The sequence below is a fragment of the Scardinius erythrophthalmus genome (assembly GCF_964197995.2).
Source record: "Scardinius erythrophthalmus genome assembly, chromosome: 1".
Lineage (NCBI taxonomy): Eukaryota > Metazoa > Chordata > Actinopteri > Cypriniformes > Leuciscidae > Scardinius > Scardinius erythrophthalmus.
The window spans coordinates 52847106-52868798 of NC_138221.1; the positions used below are offsets into that span (position 1 = coordinate 52847106).

Here is a 21693-nt window from a genome sequence, read left to right on the forward strand (position 1 = left end):
AGCATTTTTACTGTACACATCTAAGTTTGGTTTACTGGTTAACTTTAAAAAAAATGAAAATTCTGTCATTTACTCACCTTGTAAAAGGTTCTTTCTTTCACGTTGCATAAAAGGCAATGTTAGACAGAAAGTCGTCCATATGAAAGGAGCACTAAATTCCAAGTCTTCTGAAGTTATACAGTAGCTCTGCATGATGAACCGACCAAAGCTGTTAATTGCTGAAAATCACATCCGCCAAAACTTTCACCTCACATTGCATTTATATTACAATTCATGTAGGCCATGAAGTTGGAGTTATTGACATCAAACCTGGTGCATGTTTGAATGCACACATGCACAAATTAGATTTGATCATTTTCAACAAATAACAAGTTACTGTTTAATAAACAAAGCTATGTGAACTATTTGGTTCCTTAATTCTTTTTTTTAATATTGCATGTACACAGTTTCTGGCACACTCTCAAAAATGTAACAAGGAAGAGGAGGGGAAGACAATAGCTTTTAATATTTTTTGTTCTTGTATTTTTATGTTCCGTACCTGACAGGCTATGACGGATAGAAAAAGACTATTTAAAACAAAATGAGGATGTTGAAGACCTTGGAGCAACAACATGTGGCAGGGGATAATATGAAGTGTTAGGACAGCCCTAAATCCAAATAAAATGCTGCAGGGTGAGTGAACACATCACATAGGGAACCATTTTCCCCCCTGCAATGAACATCCTGTGAGAGATCCAGACAGCACAGCAAGGTCAAAGCAAGTCAGGCTAGAGAAAAACAAGGAGTTTCCGTGTTTAAACACTGTCTAAATGGGAACGGCCTCCTCCAATTGTTCTACACTAAAAGCCATTTTCAACTGGAAGGACACCCCTCCCCCCCAAAGACAGCTTGTGCAGATTCCAAGGTGATTTCTTTTTAAACCGCTCCAACATGATGAATCACATTGATGTTTCTGTCATTTTTGCTTTGCTGATGTTCAACTCCAGGCTCAAAAGTTGTGAAACAGGTTCTGGCTCTCCCCTTCCAAGGTGAACTGTTTGTGAAATACATTAAGTATCCAGTCTGAGATCTAAGTTGGCATGACAGCATATCAGTATGAAGAAGATATATTCTCAGAATCAAATGCATAGCAGTGCTTTTGGCCACTCCCTCCTTGGATTGTGCAATGTGCTCCTTTGGTAGACCACAAGGCCTCCTCTCGATCCATTGCCAGTGCCACCCCCTGGTTTATAAATCGAGAAGGTGGTCTGGCCTATCATTTACTTCCCTATTTAAGGAAGGACTGCTGGGTGTCTACAAACTCTCTCTTGGTTAGCTTTTTCAATTGTACAAGGGTGGTGTTCTTTGTCTCGTTTGTCTCTCGGGAGGCATGTCTTGACTTGTTAAAAAACAGCAGCTGATGTTGTTTTGGCAAGAGGCTGATGAAGTCTTCTGTAGACTACATGGATTTTTCTCCTTTTCATATTGCTAAGAGCAATTCATTTCAATTTGCCTTATCTTTTTGTTGGGAGACAACCAATTTCCAGTCTCCTAAGTAGTTAAAATGATCTTTTTGTGACAAATGAGTGGCAAATAATTTTGTGATTTTTATTTTTTTTCAAATCACATTACATTCCAGTGCAGTAGTAGCCGTAAGGGTGTTTCACAAAACCAATCTGTCTCTGCAGATTGCTTACATCAAGGGTGTTTTTACATAACACACAAATGAATTGCTTTTGAGAGTTTCTCAGACATTGCAAATTCATAATTGAAGAATAGGCATCCTTTCAGTTGAGGAGTTGGAATATGAATTTCTTGAGCCATCCCTGACAGGAAGTTGTAAGTTGAATGAGAAATTTACTGAATTGCAGAAAGGTAACACATTCTGGGAAAATAAGTGCTCTTCCACTCTGATTCACCGGTTAATTTATTAATTATAATGAAATAAATAAACTAAATACAAATTTACCAAACTATCTAAAACTTAAAAGCTTTTTAAACTTAAAAACACCACGTCTCATGACAGCAGGCTCTTTCACTCACTCTCATAAAATAAAAACATCAGATGTGACAAGAAATTCTAAAGAGACATCCTTTTAAATACTGTAAATTTTGACCTGATACTGTCTGAAATGCTGCTTATCTAATGAAAATAGTCCCAGAGCACATGTGCTTTGTGGTTTAGAGTGCTGTGGTTAGACATAAAAGGACTACATATAAGATCCTTGGAGAATTTTTTGACTGAAGCAAGCTTGCTTACTTTTGACAGCTTCAAACAACTACTAGATGTTTACAAAGATCAAGGCACACTGGGTGTGAGGGATTGACATTTTAAGTGGCTCCTGGCAAGCACTGAAGTTATCAAATGTACTTAAATATACGTGTAAATATATTGCCAAAACCAGAACACACACACACGCACATCTCAGATCAGTAGAAAGCTAATGTGTGTTGCTGACAATGCAACCCAGTCTTCCTCTCTCCTTCTCAGCAAGGGGAAGTAGCCTAAGTCTATTAAAAAGTGCCACGACGAAAACCAAAATTTTAAAAGATCAAGTGAAACAGTGGTCATTAGTTAATAAAAAACAAACAAAGGTGCGGCAATGTAATATTTGCCTTAGAATTGGAAAAAAAGCATCACCTCTCCAGTGCTTTAGCAATTAGATCAATCACTGGCTACGTTTACATGCAACCAAATGATCCGTTAGTGGGCTAATCGGATTGATGGCTCAATTGGACTGAAAAGCCTTCATATGTAAACACCTTAAATCGATCCGATTGAGTTCGGTCCGAATGAAACTTCGATCACAACGGTTCATATGCTCTTTTACTCCAAATTATGACCAGAAATGGATAAATATTAAGTCTGCTGTTTAAAACAAACAAAGAATGGTAGAGCTGAGCAAATATGGGCAGAACTCTTTACTGCCCTAGTACTTCAGAAATCCTTTTAAAGGTATACATGTGAATTAAACGTGGCACAATGGCCTTCATCATTACAGTATGCTAATGCCTATATAGTGCAAGGGATTTCATCAATATGCTGATTGAGGACTGTTGGGCACTCTAGGCACAGGATGATTCAGTCGGGAGAAACAGAGTCATTTGTACCTCACTGGCACGTCTGTACCATTTGCTTCACAGGACATATGCTTTCAACTACATACTGTTTACTTACTCGTGTGTTCTAATATGTAACTATGCCATGTTTGGTCTCATCTGACTTATAAACTGAAATGAATGGTGGTGAACTTAATAGAGATATTAAAGTATCCTAATGTACAATCTAGGTACTATTACTTAAACATACATTGAGGAGAATATGTTAGTGTTCGTCTCCCTCTCTTGATCACCGCACATTTGCCTCATCTTTTGGTTTCCTGTCGGTCAGTTTTGGTGTTGGTATTCCACTCATGTTTAACAATGCTTTGCTCAGGGTATAAGAAGGAAAGGTAACTGTTGATCTTGGAGAAAGGCTTTAACCCTACCACTCCCGCACAACGGTGCTTAACCTCATACTACAAGAAAGGCTTTTATGGCCTCTTATGCACAACAGTACATTATTTGTTACAACTAAGTTTCTATACAGTATGTTGTTCCATTCTACTGTCTGTATATTTAAATATAACTTAATAAATAACTTTGCCTGCTTTAAAGGCTTTGAGATTCTTTCCTTTTATCACTGATTATGCTGAAAGCAAAGTGGTTATAACTTTCGTTATCTAAACATTCAGGTTAAATCCTAAGTTTTCCTATCAGTTCTAAGAAAGACCTTTAAAGAATAAGAGGTTAAAGAATAACAACAACTTTAATGGAGTCAGATTAATTATATTGGAGCCAGATAAATATTTGAATTATACACGTCATCCTTCAACTGCCTTTTGTTCCAATTATTGGTTCAAAATAGCAGTGTAAGCTTCCAGAACCAATGTAGGAGAATAGTTATGCGCAAACAGCAGGAAACTCTGTATATTTGTGCAGTGTGCGCATGTAAACAATTATATACCGATTTGAAACTTGTGACATATAAATGCCCACATCAACCTGATCACGTTTAGCATTCATTCGTTCCGATTGAAACAAAAGTTGTGCATGTAAAGGTAGCCAGTGTTTCTTAGAATGACAATGACATCATTTCCCTTTGTCAACCTTAATGTCTCAGATGAATTTCTACATAATTTGCTGGCAGCTCAATCAAAATAGCACCTTGACTAGTGACACTATGCTGTTATCTGTCCTCGTATAATAGTCAACTTCCTTTCCTTTACAGGCAGTAGTCAAACCACATACAAAAGATTAACAAGCGATAGAGGATGCTTAGCAAACATTAAACCACGGATGCGTCAAGGGTGAATCTCTTTGAGGACTAAGTAAACAAAATGAACTGTCAATCAATATAATTTTATAAACATATATATATACAGTAGTATGAAAAGAGTGGTTTAAAAAAGTTCATCAAAGTTGTCCTGACAAGAACGGGTATTGTTTTGAAAGGTTGATGAAAGGTTCTGATCCACTTCAAATGTATATATATATATATATATATATATATATATATATATATATATATATATATATACATACATTATACATATATATATATATATATATACACTCACCTAAAGTACCTCATACTAATACTAGTAACTCATACTAATACTGTGTTTGACCCCCTTTCGCCTTCAGAACTGCCTTAATTCTAAGTGCCATTGATTCAACAAGGTGCTGAAAGCATTCTTTAGAAATGTTGGCCCATATTGATAGGATAGCATCTTGCAGTTGATGGAGATTTGTGTGATGCACATCCAGGGCACGAAGCTCCCGTTCCACCACATCCCAAAGATGCTCTATTGGGTTGAGATCTGGTGACTGTGGGGGCCATTTTAGTACAGTGAACTCATTGTCATGTTCAAGAAACCAATTTGAAACGATTCGAGCTTTGTGACATGCATTATCCTGCTGGAAGTAGCCATCAGAGGATGGGTACATGGTGGTCATAAAGGGATGGACATGGTCAGAAACAATGCTCAGGTAGGCCGTGGCATTTAAACGATGCCCAATTGGCACTAAGGGGCCTAAAGTGTGCCAAGAAAACATCCCCCCCACACCATTACACCTCCACCACCAGCCTGCACAGTGGTAACAAGGCATGATGGATCCATGTTCTCATTCTGTTTACACCAAATTCTGACTCTACCATCTGAATGTCTCAACAGAAATCGAGACTCATCAGACCAGGCAACATTTTTCCAGTCTTCAACTGTCCAATTTTGGTGAGCTTGTGCAAATTGTAGCCTCTTTTTCCTATTTGTAGTGGAGATGAGTGGTACCCAGTGGGGTCTTCTGCTGTTGTAGCCCATCCGCCTCAAGGTTGTGCGTGTTGTGGCTTCACAAATGCTTTGCTGCATACCTCAGTTGTAACGAGTGGTTATTTCAGTCAAAGTTGCTCTTCTATCAGCTTGAATCAGTTGGCCCATTCTCCTCTGACCTCTAGCATCAACAAGGCATTTTCGCCCACAGGACTGCCGCATACTGGATGTTTTTCCCTTTTCACACCATTCTTTGTAAACCCTAGAAATGGTTGTGCGTGAAAATCCAAGTAACTGAGCAGATTGTGAAATACTCAGACCGGCCCGTCTGGCACCAACAACCATGCCACGCTCAAAATTGCTTAAATCACCTTTCTTTCCCATTCAGTTTGGAAGAGTTCAGTTCAGGAGATCGTCTTGACTAACTGCCATGTGATTGGTTGATTAAATAATTGCATAAATGAGAAATTGAACAGGTGTTCCTAATAATCCTTTAGGTGAGTGTGTATATATATATATATATATATATATATATATATATATATATATATATATATATATATATATATATACATAGGCGTAATTTGCGGGTTGGATGGGTGGGACATGTCCCCACCACTTTTTGCTAAGGTCGATATTGTCCCCACCACTTCTGAAACATCTCGCGGCACGAATGTACCAATACAAATAAATAAAACATCTCCAGTTAACTAGCAGAGCATTCATTTAGTTCGTTTGTAAGAGGCGATCTACCGCTGAAATGTGTTGTTTTTGAAATCAAGTGGTCAAAGTGCTCGTTGCCGCTGCGATCAGTGGCGCTGATACTGTATTCTCTTGTGGCTCGCGCACAGTCTTCACTCGGACGCGCGCTTCAATCCGTTGTGGATACTCTCTATTCGTTCCGGTGAAATTACCAAACAAAATGCATACAAACGCTTGCCTGATATACAACCACTGATAAACATAATCGGTTTTAATGAGAAGAGAAAAAAAAAAAAAACTATACGAGTGTGGATTAGAACCCACAACCTCTGACACGCTTGGCAAAAATTCTACCACTGGACCATTTCAATATACACGTTTATGTTATGGATTTACTCACACCAACATATCAAACCTCATTATATGACAAATTAAACCCATGCACTATTTCAATCGATTGCTGGACATCGTAATGTTATTGTACATACATCGATTTATGATTCAGCATTCATAACCCCCCCCCCCCCCGTTTAAAAAAAAGCGTCCCACCCACTTTTTAAAACAAAGTTACGCCACTGTATATATATATATATATATATATATATATATATATATATATATATATATATATATATATATATATACACACACACAGTATATAGTAATCCGAATGATCTGGGCTGCGTTTCTCAAAAGCATTGTGAGCTAAGTTGATCATATTAGAGACCATTGGTGGCAATGGTTCTACAATCTACTTACTCTTACGATGCTTTTTGGAAATGCAGCCCTGATTAGTATTAGTAATAGTGCAATTTTCTACAATCTTATCCTGTTTAATTAAACTACAAGAGCATTGCAAAAAAGGGGGTGCTCTAATCTTACTTGAGTGGCTGTGGATGCCACACTAGATTGATTGCTTCAGGTCATTGATCAGAACGATGGCATTTAACCTCAGTTACTGGTCCATATCAGAGCACTATCTCACAGTTGCCTGCCTTAAATCCTCTTAAGTTAAACACCAGCTGTTGACAAAAGGAGTAGTTTAGAGATCTCCACTGTCAGCTTAAAATGATCAAGAGCTCTTGGAATGTGGTCCTGTGTGATAAAATGAAATACTGTGCTTGCGTTTACTGCGGAATGCATTGCAGAATTTGTAGTGACGGCACCTTGTTATTGTTACCTATTGCAGTTAAAAAAAAAAATGGGGTAAGGAGTAGTATGATCTATCTCATTCAGGCTTGTTGGGCAATTCCTGAACAGCTGGACCAGTAGAAAGTTCAGCCAAAGTGCTGTTGTTTTTACACTTGTAGAGCATGTGCTCTTTGCTTATGACTCAGATATGAGATCTGTGTCTTGTGCTCAAACTGCTTTTTATAATCCTCTCATTTGTTTTCTACCCACAGGAGGGCCTTTCCTGAGCCTTGATTCCAGCTTGATTCCCTTAAAGGGTAAGGTGAGACGGGAAAGATGACGTCCTTACACAGTGTGGGCCTAGTATTGGTGGAGTTTGAATATGAATATGAGGGCCGGGATGGCCACATGGTGTCCATTAAACCCAACGAGCGCTACATCCTCCTGGACAAAACAAACGATCATTGGTGGCATGTGCGCAAAGATGAACGAGCCAAGCCATTTTACATCCCTGCTAATTATGTAAAAGAGCTTCCACCCAACATCCCTTCACCTCTGGACTTAAGAGAGCCTCCAGCCCCTGACGTGAGGCCTGCGGTGCCTGACCTCACAGAGATACGCAAACCAGATGAGGTGACAATTAAACTTCGCTCCAAAGGGAATTACAAGACAGAAAACCGCATGTCGACATTTGGTGTTCCTTTGGATTTGCATGAGCCCCCTTCTTACAAACATGGCAGACCTTCAGATTCTCTCCTCTCCCTGAACACGGTTTCTGCCTCAGATTCTTCACAGCAGAAGAAGAGGATGAGTCAAGCTACCAATCTGCTGTTCGGCTCTCGCACTGCTCCAGCTGAAGCAGTGACTGATAAGTTCAGAGTTCCCAGCTTCAGCCCAGCCGACCCCCTCCATAGACCTACCCCTGCCAAACCTGTGGAGCTCCCTGTCATCAAGAACCTAAATGAGACCAGGCCTCACAGGAAGTCTCCAGAGCTGGAATCCCCAATAGAGCCTGAAAGTGAAAGTTCCAGCTCAGAACCACTGCCATCACCAGACTCTGAGAATATTTATGAATCCATATCGGACCTCAATCTAGACCTGTTGTCACTGACTGAGAAAGCACCTGATGGATTGCCAAACCCTCAGACCAACTCTTCATGCTCACCTCCAACAATAAAGGTAAAATTTTAACTGTTTGTTTTTAAGTGTTGTGCCCCATTCAGAATTGAATTGATAATGCATTTTAGATTTTTATTCCTTTCCAGAATTTAAATTGAGGAAACAGAATATAACTGCAATAAGTGTCATTTTAAATTAAGTCATATTAACGTAAAGTTAAAAAAAGTTTGAAGACCATATATGCCATGCAGGTAACAGCCTTTATTGCGCTAGTAAATAGAAATAAGAATGCATGGTTTCACAAGAATCCTCTTGTGGCATTGGTTTCCTTTTCAAAATTTCACTTTTGACAGTTACTTAAATAACACTGACCTATTTCTGTACTGGTAGATTTGAAAAATGTGAACAATCCTTTGAGGACATTGACAGCATTGCCTTTCACATATACTATAATGTTATTCAAGTTTCTGTTTTTTATCTTTCTAAGAGAAAAAAGTTAGCTTAAATGGAGTATCTTCATATTACATATATTTTTGATGCGTTTCTATTGTAGAACAAAATAAGTGTTGTATTTGATTACATGATGACTTTTGCCCTTTAAACTTTGTATTTTTGACAAATAGAGTATTTCTGGATTGTTAAGCAACAGAGCATAAATCCATATGAGGAAAAGCAGTAGAACAGAAAGTAGGCTATGTCAAAGGAAATGTTTGGCGATGTTATCAAAGTGGGCCACAAGGAGGCGATGTTGGCATGCTGCATAAAGTTTAGTACATGTTTTTTTCCCGTTAAGAATCGAGTTTTGAATGATAATAATACTAATAATAATAATAATAATAATAATAATAATAATAAGTTTAATTTATATAGCACCTTTTCCAAGCTCAAGGATGCTAACATTAAGTGTACAGTACAGTTTCAGCATTACCCCAAATCATACAGAACATTGAGACAGCCATGATCTTGATACGATCAAGTCACCATCAATGAGACATTTTTTCCACTAAAGAAGTAGTTACTCAGCTGTTTTGGAGCCAGATGAAATAAAGCACAGAAAACAACGGGAAATAAAGGAGAGCTGCTTCACAATAAGGCCTTCCTATATGACATCAGAACAGGATATTACAGCCTTTCCTATAGCGAGGGATGGATATAGTGAAGTAAAGCTTCTAAGTTTTACCATTTGAAAGACAATCTATTGACATTCTCATCCAATAAAATCTTATGCCATCATGCATCATGTGTGCATAACAATAGCCTATCCAATGATAGTCCAGACCCTGTTATCTGACTAACTGTATCCGAAGAAAACATTCCAAATTCATTTTCTTTTTCTTTTCGCATTCACTATGTAATGCACTTCGTGTCTCTTTACAGGTTGTACGGGCACCCATCCCTTTTTTTTTTAATGTTCGTGAACAAATTTTAGAGTTTTGAGTTCAGTTGAGCTACAGGGCATGTCACAACAGGGTTAGGTTTTATTTTATGTAGTGAGGCATCTCACTTCTAGCAGGTAATGTTTTCAGTCAAAATCATACCTGAAATATAATGAGACAATATTCCTAATATTTTATTAGACAATATTCCTAACAGTACAGTAAAAAAAAGTATAATTTAGCTTTTTGTATTTTAAAGGGAACATGTTCATCTGCTGAGATCTTGGGATCTGAGTCAGGCTTGGTGTTGTAGCTGCAAGGTTACTATTGTTAGCACAGATGCTTTCAGCTTCTCCGTTTCAAAAACAGTAAATGATCCTGAAGATCACTGAAATTTGGCAAAAAAGCAAGGCAGGGAGAGAGAGAGATAAAGACTGAGTATGAAAGAGAAAGGTTTTTGTTCTCATTGTCTTATTCTCTGTTACTTTGGTAATCAAATAACTTTATCAAAGCCACTGAAACAGTGAAACTAGGAGGGAGGAGATAGAGAGAGAGAGAGAGAGAGTGAGTGAGTGAGTGAGAGAGTGAGAGCGAAAGAGAGAGGCTTTTGGCTTACTTTTTAAAGAAATAACTTTCTAAGATGAATATAAATGTTCATATTCATTTCAGTTTCACCACAAAGCATTTTTACAAAATTCCAGGGAAAGTTCACTTTCATGTTCTCAGTTTCTCTGAACTTTACCTCATTCCAAAGAATTTGAGTGCCAACAAAGTGCACTTTTTTCCCCACATCTTTTTTTGTCCTTTCATTAAATATCACAAGAAATAAATGAATTCAGTGAGTGTCGGTTCCATTCTTGTTTGGGAATAGCTTGGAATTTGTTTGGAAAGAAGGGGAGAGGCACAGCGGGAGTGGAGCTCTCAGTGCACCTGTATCAGGTTTCAAAGCCATTGTTAGTCTGTCTACATCAGTGTACATGACGAATGTTTCACACAAAACCAGTACTGTGTGAAGCTTCGGTTCTGAAGGTCCTCAGATGACTTCATGCTTCTATCCACCTTATTTTTCAACGTAGAAGTAAGGTGTTTTCTGTGAATGTGCAAGACTTTTGATTTATTAGCTGCTATAGGAAAATAACGAGAAGAATACATCAAAGTAAACTGTAAAACTGTTTGTGCTACAAACCAGCATGTTTATAATGAAGACATAGGCCTATATTAAAATAATACGGTAAGAAATACCATTTGCAATATCAAACAGCACAATGAGCTGTTTTGTAAATAACTTGAAAGCAAATGACACAGAAAGCCAGACACATTACAATTACAAATACCAGAAAAATAAGGTGGATTATGTTAAACACTTAAAATGTCTCTTTAATGACTGCAAAGTCAAGGTACATGGTTGTCACCATATTTTAAGAATGTCCATGAGCTCATTTCAGGTATTGAGGAATACACATACATTTGTAATCACTATAGGCTCACTTTTACTGCTATTAGCTATGTGTAGCTAGGCTAGGCAATTCTATTATTTGTCTATGGCAACAACCATGAGAACAGCTGGTCCATTCCTCCTAAAATGCCCCTCAGCCACCAGAACGTTTACAAAACAAAGGAGGAGTTCTTCCTGAAGGCCTCCAAATGTCATTTTACTGCTTAAAACCCAAACAAGTTAAGATACACCCTAACCCACACCTCAGGCACTGTGAAGCCCCAGCAAACCGTGTCCTCTCCTCTGACCCTGAACGTGACAGATGGCCGGTAAACTGCGAAGAGCTAAATGTGGGAATAAACGTATAGGCTAAAGGATATACCACTTTCGTTTTACACCGCAAGTAGGCTATTATTCGTATCTGCCCGTGTAAAACGCTGTAAGTGTGGTAGAGAAAGAGTTAAAAACGAAGGTGGGTCGACTCGACGCTCCCTTAAACTTGTTGTGTGGTAGTTTACCTGCACGGGCGCCGCTGGCTCCAGGGAGGCGGACTTGACTCTCTGCTTGGAGAAACAGGTGAGATTCATCGAAAACGTCCGAATCAAATACAGGTATTATTATACCTAATACTATAAGGTAGAACTTAACTGATTCGCGCGGTTTGTAGACGGCTTCGTTGATTGTAAGTCATACCGAGCGTTCGCGAGACTCCACTGGAGCTTGTGTATAACCTTTGGGATATTGTCAGTTTTTGTTTGTGTTGTGCTTTTCACAGTACATTGTTGTATGCAGCCTATGCCCTAATACCTTTTTTATTTTATTTTTTCAATTGGAAATTTACGGATAAAAATAAAAAGTGGACTTTAGGTCCACGCCTTGTTTTACTATGAACGTGGACATATTGCTGTTAAATGATTACCATGCTGTGTCAGTGTATTTATATAATGTTTTATTTATTTATTTATTTATTTATTTTTATCAGATAGGATAATCAATTATCATTATTCATCACTGATTAATGTAAATACTAAAACTGTCTATTTCCAGGTTAAAATTATTAGTTTGGTTTAAACCTGTGGGCCTACATAATATTGATATTTAAAAGAAAGCTGTAGTATTTATCTAAAATGATTGCAAAAAAGCTTGAGAGCTTTTGTATACCCCAGTTAGTGGTGTGCTTTACCTTTAAGGTGACTCAACAACAGCCAGCATAAAAGAGCAGCTTGTTGTGGTGTGCACGCTCTGAAGCTAAAAAAAAACTATTTTCTCTTTCTTGTGTTTTCTTTTTTATATTTTTTTCTTTGAGAATTATTGCGTCTTTTCCCTCAGCTCGGTCATTTCTTTTTGTCTCTCACACTTACACACACAAACTCATTGACCGTCCTGTTTTGCCTTCTCGCTTGAGTGGAGCTATTATGAGCAGATAAGGCTACTTTCTCTCTGAACTGCAGTGATAAGCTGTAAATCAGGATTTCATTGATTGATAATATTTGTGCAGATTGTTTATTTAAAGCCCTTTTTTGGGGGTTTACTCAGAAGTTGCTGCCTCTTTTGGAAATGAATGCAGTTACAACATGACTAAGCCAAAAATTCTCAGATGTATGCAAATGTTATTAAGTTTACCTTTGTGTCCTCAAAACTTTAGATAATTATTATTTACCTGCGTTTAAACTTTGACAGGGAGTCACCACTCACAAATTTATCTGACCTAATGAATCAGTGTCCACGTGATAATTTTTTTTTTGTGACTAATAGTTGTGTCATCTGGTTTGGCATGAATTCCATTACTTTTATTCATATTTAGGTTTGCTTTTAGTAAGACCTAAGTGATCAGCAGTTTAATAGATATGGACTTTGTTTGATTCCTGGTTTCTGTTATTGTTTTGTTGCAAAAGGAAGAACTGCTGGAATGTCACGTCATAAGACTATTCTGAGACTTTAGGAAACATAAATGATTAACCAAACATCCTACTTAGTGAACATTGATTTTCAGCAGTGTACTATATGTTGACAATAGTTCATGGAAATGAAATATGTTTACCTGTAACCTGAGGGATTTAAACAAAAATCAGTGTTAGTTATTACAGATTAGTTTTTTCCTCTAAAACATGAATGTAAACAACACAACTGTAATGCAGTAACAGTTAGTGTGGACTGTAGTCCCCCTTGAACACACTTTATTGGCCTGTGTGTGTCAGTGTGAAGTCAAAACGAGATGGCACAAAAACTAACAAACAAACCCAAATTCAGTTTCCTTGACACCAATGCTAGTAGACTATTTTTCTCTGAATAAAACTAGTATATTGCTTGCCTGTGCAAAACATCAAACCACACTATCACAGATATTGCTCAGATCCCTCATTCAGTGTAAGCCCATGATATTTTTGGACAATAGATAAGTTATACCACCTCTCCTCAAGCCAAACAATTTTAGATCATGTCCGTACCTTGACTTAGGGGTTTAAAAACATCCCTAAAATATGAACAGTAGTAATAGTTTGTGAGTTGAGTTAAATCTGGCCTGTTCTCACTGTTTGTTAACTGGATGATTCTGATTGCAATGCTGATACAGATCCACAGAGCCATGTTTAAAGTGAAATCAGGCTTTTGAGGTTTTATTTGAATGACAAAACACAGCCTGTGATCTCTTACCGCTTGATTTGATTACACCAGAAGTCTGTCTCACTCAGTTTTTTGCACATAGGAAAGAGGAAGTAATGGGAGAGACTAAAGTTGTGATTTCAGTTTGCAAGCACTACTTCCCCTATTGGAATGACGGGGCTTTGCATACACTAAAGCGTACTTGAAACGTTAAAACGTTAAATCTGCATTTATAGCTTTGGTTTTACTTCAAACGGTTGATTGTTGTCCATGTAACCTTTTGACAGATCGCAGGATGTTTACTGAGCCTATATGACTGTTTGTTTATTTTAATTAGCATTACTCCACCTCAAGAGGAAATGATAGTCCCTCCACCCACAGCAGTTAGTTTGTGTTCCCATTTGAGCTTTCTGTGTTTGTATGTGCACTCAGACATGCGTGTTGGACCCTCAGGAGATCCCCTTTAGCTTTCCTGTCAAATAATCTGATGTGCCCTTCCCCTAAAGCCTGATGTTAATTCACAATTTCTGTGAATCTCTGCTCGCTGTATACCTGCTGATAATGCTGAGCTGTAGTTCGGCGGAAAAACGTTTCCAGATTTTGTGGTGTTTTGAAACTCTCGCTCCTTTCATATGTGGTCTGAACACAGTAATTAGGGCCCGAGCACCAATGGTGACAGGACCCTGCTGGAATTGCTCCGTTTATTGAGATTTGAGGTTCCTTTTTTTCTGAGAGGAATTTTATTTTGATAACCATTCGGATGGAAGTGAAAGAGGTGATCCGTAAGGCTTGCCATACGCTTATGCCCAGACTGCAGACCTTTCTGAGGTTTCGTAAGGTAAGCGGTAAACACAAGGTAGCATTGTGAAGCTGATGGGTTTTGTGGGATTGCTGTGTTAGATATGCAGGATATGGTGATTACGTCAGTGCTTGTGAGACTATATTGTTTGCTTAAAAGAAGCTGTTGTTTACCAGATAAAGATATTCTTCTCAAAGTTTGTTACTGCTTGAGAAGAGGTGACACATGGTCAAATGATTTACTTTTGTTTTGATGTCTTGAACTAAACCCATAAATAAATTGTAATTGTTATTGGGTCATTCCTGTTTTCAAATCATAAAAGAGATTTTGGATGACAATATATAGCCTGCATGGAACACCAGAATTTGAATTGTAGATAATGCAAATCCATTACTTGCACTTGATAAGATATTTGCGGATTGATTTTTACTGTTTATTTTAATACTATGAGAATATAATGAGAAAGGTTACATAGCTTGTTCTTGCATTTGTTTTTTACAGCTTTATTTTTGCAGTTCATATGAAATTTTAAGCAGTGAGAGCAATTTAACGTGCATGTAAAATGATTTCAAAACAAAATTATTTTAAAATTAACATGCAATTTAATGACTATGTTAATTAAGCGATTAATACATGAATTATTGTACTCAGTCACATTGCATGACTTTAAGTGAACATGATAACGGTAAAAAGTTCCTCTGTTTACTGCATTATAAACACTTCTTCAAGGTGTCACACAGAGACAGAGATGATTAATTTGACAGTATCTGGCAATTATATTGGTCGTTGTCCACACTCCACCATTATGTGTGTATCAAGCTTTTCTCAAATGTCCATCGTGCAGCGGAAACCTCTGCCCGTTGTTCTGTTTTGATCTTGGCTTCCCTTCCCCAGAGAGTGTGCTGTGCTTTGGAAAACACATTATCTGGATGCATCCAAATTTTGAAAGGACATGGTTTCCAGAGAAACTTTCACTTGGACTAAACAAACACAGGATTATATTAAGAAGGCCTGTTGTTGATGTTTATCAGACCTCACATTGTGGATTCAAGTGAGGTTTCACAGGTGTTAGGGTCAAAAGTATGCAGCCATGCTATAATGATAGTTCTAACTCAAACTGAAATTGTCATATCCTCACCCCTCATGATGTTTCAAATGCACATGATGCCATTTTTTGAAGTTGGAGTTTTAGGAGTTGGCTATAGCAGAATGTCCAGGCTGCTTTTCCCCCCAAACAAATCATGATTACGACTCTCAAGTATACATACTTTAAATTGTCCATACAAGTCTAGTCTATATTCTTTTATAACTCTAAATGTTTTAAGCAAGATGAGGTGAATAATATAAAATGTTTTGGTCAAACTTTTCATTTAAGTGCAAAGACGTGTTCTGTTTGATTGAAGCTCTCCATAACAGGAGAAAAAGTGAAGGCCTAAAGATGAAAGCCGGCGAGATATTTGATTCCACATAAACGTCTTTGTGTCTTTCCTGAATCGAGGGAGTGGTTCCAGCAGGATTTTCTCCCCATAGCTCTTTGTTTTCATCAGGTTTCTATTGATAGATCTATTGAAATGAATAATGGAAGTTCTTGCACGGGATATAGACAGATACACTCAGGTTCTAAAACTAATTTTTTGCCACACCTGCCAATGGACGGTGACTTAAGAACATTTACCGGCCAAAAATATTTTTTACTGGCCATTAAACCGATTTTGCAAAAAAAGGCAGTTATGACCACTGAAACCAGTTTAGATACCAGTGAAAAATCACAATTCTCTATTACAATTTCAATACCACAGCTAAAACTACTAGCCTACTAATATAAATTAAAAACATTATTAAAAACAAGTAACAGTAGTTTTCAGGTAGACATTGAATTAATAAGTAATCAAATGTAAAATGACACTGGAGTAGTATTCGCTGTATAAATAAACACTGTTTAATCCTTATTGAAGGTGCAACAGTTGTTCAGTCAGGAGCAGTGAGTGATTGTTTTCCTTGTCTTTTGTTGTTTGATTTACCTTTACAACCAGACATTAAGACTAATGCTGCCTTCATGTGCTATTAGAAATTTCCTACTTACCGCTTCTGAAGTCGTGATTATGAACTCGTCGCATTCAAGTGCTTTGTTGTCGTAAAGAACTGGAATCATGGTGGAGACCAGGTTTACGCTTGCCTGTTTTTGGGAAAACCTTATTAAAGAGGTGGTATAATGCCCTTTTCACAAGATGTAAAATATGTCTTTGATGTCCCCAGAGTGTGTATGTGAAGTTTTAGCTCAAAATACCCCACAGATATTTTTATACAGCATGTTAAAGTTGTCACTTTTTGAGGGTGAGCAAAAATGTACCGTTTTGTGTCTGTTCCTTTAAATGCAAATGAGTTGCTGCTCACGGTACAGAGGGCGGAGCTTAAACAGCTTGTGTCCTTTTACCTTACACAGACATGCACTGAAAATTTCAAAATCTTTTAGCCTTTTATGTTCAAACTGGAGTCAGATGATGTCAACAGAGTCAATGATGGAGAGACTCAAGAAGAAGTGACAATGTAGAATGCAACCGGACATTTCTGAATGGTTAGTTGATAAATTTATGTAGCTGATGTGTAGCTATCTTCTAGTCATTGATTAGCATATTCTGTTTTGATTGTGTTCAGGGGGTGGGGTTTATGTAAATGTTAGGGTTAGTGATGTCACTAATCCTGGAGGAAGCTTGTGTAGTCCCTACCAGCCGTTTTTTTTTGTAGTCCTTAAAAAGCTATTTTTTTTAAAAGCAAATATCTCCCTTTGCTTTGACCTTTGAGCACTGTAACTGTGCAGATGTTGTTTATGCTCAAACAGCAACATTACACACTAACTAAAGTTAGAAAAGTGAAATCATAATGAACCACCCCTTTATTAAAGCCAAAATAATATTTAGCATCCCATTCATTGACAACAATATAAACATTCACCACGCTATCTAGACAGCTTGCTGACAATTCTGGAATTTTGGTTAAATACAGGCTATTTTCGGTGTACAATATGGTTCAAATGATTATTCATACATGTATGCATTACTTTAATTACAAGACAAGGCGATTGTAGCTGTTGTCACAGCAGCAATCGGTCTTCCCTTCACCATGTTTAAAGTTTATGGCACGCCCATTGTTGGGTATCACAATTATTCCCGAACTTCCCAGTAAATACAACTTGGGCGTTCAAGTCCAATTTTTAACTTGGAAACTCATATTTACGAGTTTAGCATGGTATCATGCAAAGGCAGCACAATGCAAGGATCCAAAATGCTGTTACACATGCATTGTCTTTCTCAACTGTTTACGTTCACTTAAGACATAACTGACTATGTTTACTAGGATACTTGCAATTTTTTTTGTGTGAATTTGAAGCGCAAGACGACGTGAAAGAAAGCTCAATTCATCAGGGGTGCTTCGGATGTGTGCACACACAAAACGTTCCAAACAGGGCGCGAGTAATGAATTGAGCTCCCTTTTGCGTCTTCTTGCACTTAAATATTTACATTGGCTAAGCTTAAACTTCTGTGATGATGCAGCACTGACCTGTCAACTGTCACAAGTGTCATTCATGTTCTCCCAACATTGCATATTTAGAATTCATAAAAATGTTACCGACCAACTGGTGATTCACAATGTTTCATGCAGTATACTCACCAATGTCAATTTGCACTCACATCTGGTGCTTGGCAAGTGTTAATTTTAGGCCCTGGATACACTCCTCACTTTGACATGATGTCATGTTAGTGTTGTGTTCCGTGGGATGTGGTTTCAATTGTATAAAAGTTTACCAGTTAACTTTTTAAATGGTTTCCACTGCTTATGTACACCACAAAATTAGAAAAGTCCAATGAAATGTTAAGGGTAATGCTTTCAATCTTTGCTACTAAAGTCAAACTATGTTAAACTCATTATTTTGGACCTTCCAAAGTAGTACATGGAACATTTTTCTGACTGAAATTCAATTTTTTGCTTTTGGCATCTCCTTATAATTCAGTGAATTCAATTCATTTAAATATGTAATGCAACCATGAAGGTCAGTAGATGATGACTATATATATTTTTTCATCTTTAGATGAGATTTAGTCTTGTAAAAGCAGCCATCATACCTAAAACATGTCCTCTCTCCCCCCAGACTGAGAATGACCCCACCACTGCAGTGTATGCAAACGTTACTGACCTGAGGAAGACCGTTCCTCGCCCTTCAAACTCCTCTGCCTCCACCTGTTCCTCACCCGGCATCGCCCTCAGTCCCGGCCCAGACTCCGCATACTCGCCCAGCTCGGCCGGATGGCAGGTCCATACTGACCACGACAGCGGTAAGGAGTACTACTACCACCCTTCCACAGGAGAGAGCAGTTGGTCTGATCCCCGTAGCCCTAACCCAGGAGCTGGTATGGAATCTGTGACCTCCTCCATGCCTGTGTCCTCCCCATCCTCAGCTCACTCGCTGGGCTCTGACTGGGAGAAGCTTTTGGATGAGACCACTGGGAGACATTATTATTATAATCACGCTTCGAAGCAAACCTCTTGGACTGCCCCGGAGCAATCTCCACCTCCGTCATCCAAGGACATGGCACACAGTCATGGCAATGAGGCGGATTTACCGGTAAGATATCTCTCTATCTACAATACCATTTTAAAGTTTAAAAAAATTAAGAAATTAATCTTGTATTCAGCAAGGATGTATTAAATTAAAATGTCTTTAAAACTGGCAGTTTAGACATTTATAATGTTACAAAATATTTATATTTCCAATAGATGCTGTTCTTTTGAACTTTATATTCATCAAAGAATCCTGATCAAATGTATCCCGGTTTATACAAACATGTTAAGCAGCACAACTGTTTTCAACATTGATAACAATAAATGTTTCTTGGGAATACATAAATGTTTCAAATCATCTTATTAGAATGATTTCTGAAGGATCATGTGATTGAAGACTGGAGTAATGATGCTAAAAATTCAGCTTTGCTTCAGGAATAAATTACAATTTAAAGTATTATTAAATTAAAGTACACTGTAAACAAAAAAAAAAGAGTTGAGAAAACTTAAAAGTTTAAGGCAACCAGCTGCAGGACATTTTTGAGTTTTCTCAACTTACGTGTTTGAGTTATCTGAACTTTTCTCAACTTTTTTCATGTTAAATAGTTGAATAAACTTTAAAAACTGAGTTTGTCATACAAAACGTAAGTTGGATTTTTTACAGTCTAGTATTAAATTACAATTAAAGTATTATATATGTATAGTTCTGTCTGTCTGTCTGTCTGTCTGTCTGTCTGTCTGTCTGTCTGTCTGTCTGTCTGTCTGTCTGTCTGTCTGTCTGTCTGTCTGTCTGTCTGTCTGTCTGTCTGTCTGTCTGTCTGTCTGTCTGTCTGTCTGTCTGTCTGTCTGTCTGTCTGTCTGTCTGTCTGTCTGTCTGTCTGTCTGTCTGTCTGTCTGTCTGTCTGTCTGTCTGTCTGTCTATCTATCTATCTATCTATCTATCTATCTATCTATCTATCTATCTATCTATCTATCTATCTATCTATCTATCTATCTATCTATCTATCTATCTATCTATCTATCTATCTATCTATCTATCTATCTATCTATCTATCTATCTATCTATCTATCTATCTATCTATCTATCTATCTATCTATCTATCTATCTATCTATCTATCTATCTATCTATCTATCTATCTATCTATCTATCTATCTATCTATCTATCTATCTATCTATCTATCTATCTATCTATCTATCTATCTATCTATCTATCTATCTATCTATCTATCTATCTATCTATCTATCTATCTATCTATCTATCTATCTATCTATCTATCTATCTATCTATCTATCTATCTATCTATCTATCTATCTATCTATCTATCTATCTATCTATCTATCTATCTATCTATGTCTGTCTGTCTGTCTGTCTGTCTGTCTGTCTGTCTGTCTGTCTGTCTGTCTGTCTGTCTGTCTGTCTGTCTGTCTGTCTGTCTGTCTGTCTGTCTGTCTGTCTGTCTGTCTGTCTGTCTGTCTGTCTGTCTGTCTGTCTGTCTGTCTGTCTGTCTGTCTTTCTGTCTATCTATCTGTCTTTCTGTCTATCTATCTGTCTGTCTGTCTATCTATCTGTCTTTCTGTCATTCTGTCTATCTATCTGTCTTTCTGTCATTCTGTCTATCTATCCGTCCGTCCGTCTCTGTCTGTCTGTCCGTCCGTCTGTCTGTCTGTCTATCTGTCTATCGATTTATCAGTCTGTCAGTTCATCTTTTTTTATTTTTTGCATCCTCAGCCACCTCTTCCAGATGAGGACTACCTAGCGAATCAGCGTGAAGATTCCCTTATATCACTTCAACTCCCTAAAGATTTTCATTTGAACCAAATCAAGCATGCCATCATCCCTAGGGCTGTTATGGACGCACGTAAAGATGTCCATCTGGGCTGGACTCACTCTGTAGGGGCCGATGGAAAAAATGTCTACACAAATGAACTCACTCATGAACAGGTGATGAGGGCTTATCAGAATTATTGTATTACTACAATGATCATACGCTACTAAACACACTGTGAAAAAACTATATTTAATTTATATATTTTCTTTGTCGTTTTAATGCTTGTCACCGTAAAAAAAAAAAAACATAGCAGAATTATGACTAATGTTTTGTGTGTATTAGGGCCTCCTTTTGGTGCCTTCTTGATACTGCAACTGCACATGGCAACACATTGAGGACATATAGCAAATATATCAAACCAGCTCCAAACTGATTTTTTTTTCTTCTTCACATTTTCTGCCCTAATTTGGTAGACAGTCATGGGGAAAATAATTGAAATGTGTTGAACATTGCAAAAGATTTGTCAGAGACTTCTGTAGCTGATCTATATCACCACATCAAATAAGCTCAAATCATTTTATTGGAGTCCAAATCATTTTGTGACCGGGTCAAGTCTTCTTTAAAAAATAAAAACTGAAAGAAAACAGAAATGTGTTTCACAAAATGACTGACTAATATATTTGTCTCCCAATTGCAGTGGATCCAGTCAAAGGATGAGAAGGGAAAGTTGTTTTACTACTTAAAAGGGGGGACTAAACGTCAGTGGACCCTTCCAGAGGTCTGTGCATGATTTAATTTAATTTGTCATTCTGTATTTGTGATTTATTTTGTCTTTGTTAAATCGAAAACATTTTATATTCTTCACAAATGCATGTCTCACCCTGAACTCTGTATATACTCATAAGACCTTTTTT

The 21693-nt window shown here is 37.6% G+C and overlaps 1 protein-coding gene across 7 annotated transcripts in view; it reads left to right on the forward strand.

Annotated features, from left to right (window-relative positions):
* arhgap27l (Rho GTPase activating protein 27, like) overlaps positions 1–21693 on the forward strand; it is a 31570-nt gene that overhangs the window by 1485 nt on the left and 8392 nt on the right. For 4 of the 7 annotated variants that reach the window (XM_081369071.1, XM_081369065.1, XM_081369068.1 and 1 more), the window contains exons 3-6: positions 7394–8300; positions 18599–19072; positions 20740–20952; positions 21477–21557. In XM_081369071.1, coding sequence (XP_081225197.1) covers positions 7458–8300; positions 18599–19072; positions 20740–20952; positions 21477–21557 — 1611 coding nt within the window. In that variant the 5' untranslated portion in view covers positions 7394–7457. Of the gene's footprint in view, positions 1–545; positions 673–700; positions 905–7393; positions 8301–18598; positions 19073–20739; positions 20953–21476; positions 21558–21693 lie in introns of those variants that run through there. The other 3 variants (XM_081369066.1, XM_081369069.1, XM_081369067.1) reach the window with 2 other exon arrangements.